We start from the raw sequence: 7,341 nt of genomic DNA on the forward strand, positions 1-7,341 counted from the left end.
TTTTATATATATATATATATATATATATATATATATATATATATATAACGATCATATAGGAGCTGGTTGTTTTGGTTCATGGCAGAGCTCATGGAAAACATGTCCCATATTTGACTTCGCTACACTAAAAGAACAGGAGAAGAATTTCCTCCAGAGATTACAAGAGCTACAACACTGTAGCAGCTCTAACATTGTTCTGATGTGTCTTGAAATGTCAGAAGATAATATCAATCAGTCAAAAGTTCCGAGAATATTAACAGCATCATGTCTTTTTTATAGCTCATTTCTAGATCTTTTTTTTTTTCTCGTGGAGCCTGGAACGTCTTTCTGCGCCTGGATCGAGTTTCAGAGTGTCAAAGTTTCATCATGAAAAGGTCAAAGCCTTCAGGGATTCAATTTTGCAAAAAGGAACAAAACAAAAAAAAGAAAAGGAAAAACTAATTCTTGAACCTTTTAGGACATAGCTGTTGACAGCCCCATCAACACCCTGACATACAGTAGTGACACTGCATTTTAGCCACAATTCATCACATTTAAGTATTGTATATTATTAGCCTAAGGACTTTTTAAAACTGTTATCAGAAAGAGGTTGATCAGAAATACAGGTAACACTTTATTTGGAAAGTCCACATTAGACATTCTACCAACTATAAGTAAGCAATCATTAGAGTATTAGTAGATTGTCTGCTTAGTGTAATGTAATATAATATAATATAAAGATGTAATACAGCATAAAAGCCAGACTAAATTATGCCTGCTCTGACCCACCTCAACCCTTAGTATTAAAGGTGCACTAAGTGATTTTTTAAAAACGCTTTTGACCACAGTGTCGGACCGAGTTCCAAAACACACTTGTAGCCAATCAGCAGTAAGGGGGCGTGTCTTGCAATGATAAAGAGAAGAGAGTGCTCCATTTGATTGCACAGGACAGATCGACTATAGATAGAGAGAGATGGCAGATAATTAAAGAGGAAAACATCAGAGAAACAAAATATTAAAAAGAAGGGTTACGATCAGGCAAGAGGTAGGACCCGCGTAAATATCAGAGCAGCTTTCCAGCGATGGAGAGAACTCAAGGAGCAGGAAGGGCTCGAATCGAATTGTTTCTTCTTGATATGTGAGTAACGGTGATTTTGCTTTGTTTCACACAACTTATCCGTGTTGGCTTTTGTTTGAATATGCTTGTGTGTCAACTTCACTTGTTTCCGCGATCGTCGTTGCCATGGTTGTGTACGTTGGGGTGGAGATTTCTAAATAAGAGCGAGGTCCTGTTGGGGTATGGCCGTGTTTGTTTTGGTGCTTTCAAATATCAACATTGTTTGGCAAAAATTGCTTAGTGCACCTTTAAAGGGGTCATATGACGTTGCTAAAAAAGAACATTATGTTGTGTATTTGGTGTAATGAAATGTGTTTATGCGGTTTAAGGTTCAAAAAACACATTATTTTCCACATAATGTACATTATTGTTTCTCCTCTATGCCCCGCCTTTCAAGAGAAAGGAAAACTTGAAATCACATCATATGACCCCTTTAAAGTACACAGTTGTAATTTTTGTGTAAATGCAATTAATGCCACCTCTTAGCAGCATTAAACAGTCTTTTTGTAAAAATGCCTAAATGCAACCTCAAAAGTGCTTATATGCCACCTTTACAGTGTAAATTTGGCATTTGTCCTTCATTCTCATATAGATTGCCCACTTTTCACAATCCAGTCAAATTTTTTCTTATTGACTATCCTTTTTCCCTCAGAAACACTGCATCTTTCAGCCTCAGTGATACCTGGACCCTTGACACTGTTACATAGGTTGTTTGTCAGGTCGTCCACGATGTCCAGCAGGAAGGAGAAGTCAGCCACATTGTACATGTGGATGTCATCGGGATCTGAAGCAATGGATCTCAGCTCATTCTCATCTGCGTTCTTCACACCTGGAGATCAAAACCACAAAAGACATGTTAAAGCCCAATTAAACTCTTTACCCATTGTCTTTCACTGAGCAATCATATTAGACCAAGTCTTATTGACCGAAAGGGGAAACCAGTTCTTACCAATGGCATACAGCTCAATGCCCTGGTCGCGTAGGTTCTGAGAGTTGACCATGATGTCATCCTGAGACTTGCCATCAGTAACCAGGACGCCGATCTTCCGAGAGTTCGGACGCATTCCAACATTAGCCTTGAAATTGTTCTGAAGGATGTAGTTTAAAGCAAGGCCTGTGGAATAAGAGAATGTTAGTGAGTCTAAATACACAAGGTGGGCATTAAACTTAATGAAGACCAGTATTAACCCCATAAAGCTACTGTGTCATATTTGATATGCACATTTCTATGGCCTCTTTGCTGAAAAAAATGCTGATAGTTTATACTTTTGACTGATAGTTTATACTTTTTAGCAAATAAAAGTTCTTTTAGTATTACTGTACAAACGTCCACCTTCAGCTTGTGTCTTTTTGCTGTGTAATCTTTACTGATTTTTATAAGTAAAAGTAGGAATAACTTGGATATTGTTAGAAATATTTCAAGATAAACACTCACTCGACTGAAGAAGCATTTTACTTGATTATCAAGACATAATTTTTTAGAAAAATCATGTTAAAATCTCATCATGTTCATCTCTCAATCATCATTGTATTGCATTGAATTATATGTTTTGATCATCAAACTAAGCATTTAAATACCATCTTACTAAGACATATTATTGGGAGATAATACTTAAAAATAAGTGAAACCGGTCCCACTTTATATTAAGTGGCCATAATACCTGTGTACTTACATAGTAACTAGATGTGTACATAGTATGTAACCACAGTGTAAGTACACATTGGTACATAGTATCTACAGCAGTAATGTTTGTGTAACTACACATATGTAACAACCCACTGAATGGTATGTGTAAATACAAATGTGTAACAGGACATTGGTAACAACACTTTTTGCTAATGAAAGTACAAGTGAGTGTAGTTACAGAAATATTACAGCTCTAGATACTATGTACCAATGTGTACTTACACTGTGGTTACATACTACGTACACATCTAGTTACTATGTAAGTACACAGGTATTAGGGCCACTTAATATAAAGTGGGACCCAATTATAATTCTCAAAAAAACACACAGGATTTGTTCTTCTTTAGATATTTTCTAAAGATTCAATAAACTGTTCCATTTTTAATTGGAGCTGCAATCGACAACATCACGAGTGGAAGACAAACTTCTACAAACTTTAGGGTTTCACCACAAATCAAGTGTGTTGGGTCTGTCATATAGATCAGAATCAAACATGATATACCAGTCAGAGTGTTTCCTCCTTTGTAGGGTAGATTGGCCACGGCATCCAGCAGCTCTTTTCTGGTCCTGTGAGAGTTTAGGTGCCACTCAGTCTTTGGGTCTCCACTGTATTGTGCCAGACCTAAAAACAGACAGATACAGTGTTCATAATTACACCCAGCAGAAGATGCCATTGCTCAGAAGTTTCTCTTTTATAGTTCAAAATACCTCTTTTAAATGTTTAAAGAGAATGAAAGCGTAAATTGGCATACAGTAAGAGTACACAGCTGTAAAATACATGTGCGCTGCAGATCATTTTTTATGAGAATTGATGAGGTTATACTGAGATATGACTTTTAATTGCAAATGTAGTCTATTGGATTACTCAGTCAAAGTTTGAGACATTGTTGGGATATCTTCTGAAACTCTAAAGCACACATGAGATGACAAGGGTCTTTTTTCTCATGAGAAAAGTCTGAGAAACATGAGACTTGAGAGAGAACTCAAGAGACTTCATATGCATGCCACTATTGTGGATCTTCTCACTAATATGGGGTTCAGGATAAATTTCTCTTACCGATCTGGACACGATCCGGCCCGATGTCAAAGACACCCACCATGCGAGCAATGAAAGACCTTATAGTCTTGAAGTTCAGACGACCAATGCTCCAAGATCCATCAACAAGCAGGATGATATCGGCCTGGGCTGTGGTTTTGCACATTACCTCTGTTTGACCAGAGAACAATTCAATCAGTCAGTTTATTATTATAAAATGCATAATAATAATCATTCAAACTAGTGTTAAGCAGATGTGAACATTCAGATTGATTGTGATTTGTGATAAAGGATGCAGATAAGAGTTTAGACACACTTGGACACACAAAACATTCACACAGTCATGCAAAGCATGACAAAATTGTTTATTTGGCATTTTGAAAACACTTTTTTTTTTACATTATATATTAAATAACATCTTTTAAACTGTAAACTCCATTTCTGTAAGCGATGTCTTTGTCTGTGTCCCATCTTGCTGTCTCTCCAAACAACTGAATGAAGGGGAAAAGAGAGGGAAAGTGTCGCCCACCTGACCCTGCTCAAAAAGAACATGTTGCATAATTGTCTGATTTATAGATTATTCCCTCAAGCATCAAAACAAAAGTATAACACTCTGTGGATATAGCCAGCTAATATTTTAAAATGCTGTGGTTATTATGTTTATGAAATGTGTTAGACATACCTGTATGGAAATTTCTTAGTAGTGATAAAATTAATTATTTAAGGTTTCAAAAAATATTCATTGGCCAAGCAGGTGCTTGTCCTCAATTGTAATGTGGAATTCTCACATTTAATTTACAACCCCTTGTACCCTAAACACTAAAGCCAGGAACATACTTTAGGCAAGTAAGCAAACACAGATGCAAAACGGTAAATGCATTGCACACACACAATCTCGATGCATTTGTCTCCACAAGCGAAACTAAAATACAAGATAACTAAAACATGCCTTAAATTGAACACTTCACCTTCAACAAGCTAATGATTACAATCAAAAGTCAGCAATCTTCCTTCTCTGCATTATTAGAAAGCCACTGTGAAATGTTCTCTTTAAAGAAAGATGAATAATATAATGTTCATGAATAACTGAAAGGATCTACCCTTATTTTCTACCGTAATAGATTTTAAAATAAGGTAACACTTTACTTAAAGCCTTTATGTATTATGCATTATAAAATTACTTTTAATGCATTAATTGTGCCTTGTAATGCACCTTATAATGCATTATACAATCTCACAAATAATTGTAACCACAGTTAATACATTATAACACTTATCAATTCATTGTTACACTTTGCATTTTAAATTTGGTTATAATTATTTACAACAAGATTACATTTAGTCATTTAGCAGATGCTTTTATCCAAAGCGACTTACAAATGAGGGCAATGGAAGCAATCAAAATCAACAAAAGAGCAATGATATACAAGTGCTATAACAAGTCTCAGTTAGCAGCCAGTGCAAACTGATGAACAGAGGTGTGTCGTGCATTCTTTTCGGCTCATTAAAAATGTATCTTGCTGAGATTGTAAGATATAATGTATTACCACATTATGAATAATTATAATGCATTATACCCTCTAATGACACTTTATACTGCCTTTTGTGTCACTTTTGATCAATTGTCTTTGTATTCATTTAATTCCCTCCCAAAATAAATAAATAAATCTTACTGACACCAAATATTTGAACGCTAGTGTAATTGTTTATACATAGTGGAGCCAAAATATCATAGACAATATTGAAAATCTGCAATCAAACATCTAATTTAACACTGAAAATAACCTGAAACTTTTTGGATTCAAAGCAGTTTAAAGCAAAGAAACATTGTGACAATAAATGAATAAGAAGTATATTTAAGTCACTAGGTCACTAATCAAATCAGCAAATTTGTGATACTGACCATGTTAACGCCTTTGTTCAAATTTTCAGCACAAAAGATGTCCTTTCATGCAAGATAACATGATCATCAGCTTTTAAACAAATATGCAGAGTTGAGTTGGCTTGAGTGCTGCTGTCATTAAAGCAAACATTCATCCCAAATACCAATACATTTGAAAAATCATGTTATTTGATTTATTTATTAATTTATTTCAATTCAGAGGTAACAGAAGGTCCCAAATGTTGATGTTAGTTGAGGCATTAACTAACAACAAGCACTACATTTGTTACAGTATGTATTAATCTTTGTTAATGTTAGTTAATAAAAATACAACTGTTCATTTTTAGATCATATTAATTATTAAATAATATTCACGATACCACTTTTAGGGCCCTATTTTAACGATCTAAGCACATGGTCTAAAGCGCACGGTGCAGGTGCACTGAGGGTGTGTCCGAATCCACTTTTGCAGAAGCATTTTAACTATGACTTTGGGAACCAGTGAAAACCATATACCAATATTTCCATAGAACTAGTCCAAAAGGCCACAGTATTGTCGTTTTTGTGCTTTTTTGTTAGTGCCTGTCGCATGCAAATGGCAAGCCAAGCGTTACACCTCAGAGCTCTTCTCTGGGAATATTTGCTTTTCCCTCTCCTGCCAGTGTCGGTCGGCCGACCCTCACCATCGGATCTGTTTCTAATTAGGAGTAACATTCCAGACCAGGGTTAGCCGACCATGTGCAAAGCTTTCATTCTGTATGTCACTTTTTTCCTAACCAAGTTGTAAAGCATAAGTAATTGTGAGCAGATAATTTTTCTCGCTCTTGAAATTCAAGAGTTCTTCCACAAGAAGGTAGAGACATGGCTACCATGTGGTGCAGTCACCCAGTCTGCTCTTTCACAACACAATTAGCTGTGCTGAAAGGTATTTGCCATTACTCAAAGCACTACTCTGTAGCCTACTTTTCCGATTCAAAACTGACAAAGAACTTATGCTGTGTTATATATGAATTCACTAAATGCATAGCAGACGCAGTATATTTGTTCCATCAATCCTCTGATAACAAAATGAATGCTGTATTCTAATTGTTTTGGAACTCAAGTAACATTCTACATATTGTATACTCTGTAGTACCATGAGATCTAATGGTTGGTTTGGGAGGGGTAAAATATCCTTCTCAGAAAGAGAGTAGTTTTTTTATTATTAATCTTACCTGAAATATCAAAGGGTGGGGGTTCAGGGGCGTCAGAGAGGGTGGTCTTCTCCTCTCCAGCCAGTGGCATACTCTCTCCTCCATCAAACATACCAAACACACTCACTGACCACTTTTAGGGCCCTATTTTAACGATCTAAGCACATGGTCTAAAGCGCACGGTGCAGGTGCACTGAGGGTGTGTCCGAATCCACTTTTGCTAGTTTAACGGCGGGAAAACTGTCGGCGTGCCCGGGCGCATGATCTAAACGGGTTGTCCCTATTCTCTTAATGAGTAATGGGTGTTTTTTGGGCGTAACACACACACATATATACAGTATATACATATATACACACACATATATACAGTATATACATATATACACACACACATATACATATATATATATATATATATATATATATAAGAAAAATGCAAGAGAGAAG

At 36.0% G+C, this 7,341-nt stretch overlaps 1 protein-coding gene across 1 annotated transcript in view; it reads right to left on the reverse strand.

Moving 5' to 3' along the window:
• Positions 1–7,341, reverse strand: part of LOC107687946 (collagen alpha-1(XII) chain-like) — a 78,368-nt gene that overhangs the window by 49,573 nt on the left and 21,454 nt on the right. Inside the window, exons 16-20 of the mRNA XM_016485440.1 lie at positions 6,916–7,027; positions 3,841–3,990; positions 3,286–3,405; positions 2,046–2,210; positions 1,779–1,925 (exon numbers count right to left, since the gene is read on the reverse strand). Coding sequence (XP_016340926.1) covers positions 1,779–1,925; positions 2,046–2,210; positions 3,286–3,405; positions 3,841–3,990; positions 6,916–7,027 — 694 coding nt within the window. The remainder of the gene's footprint in view (positions 1–1,778; positions 1,926–2,045; positions 2,211–3,285; positions 3,406–3,840; positions 3,991–6,915; positions 7,028–7,341) is intronic.

Source organism: Sinocyclocheilus anshuiensis, unplaced genomic scaffold (assembly GCF_001515605.1).
Source record: "Sinocyclocheilus anshuiensis isolate Anshui unplaced genomic scaffold, SAMN03320099.WGS_v1.1 scaffold421, whole genome shotgun sequence".
NCBI lineage: Eukaryota > Metazoa > Chordata > Actinopteri > Cypriniformes > Cyprinidae > Sinocyclocheilus > Sinocyclocheilus anshuiensis.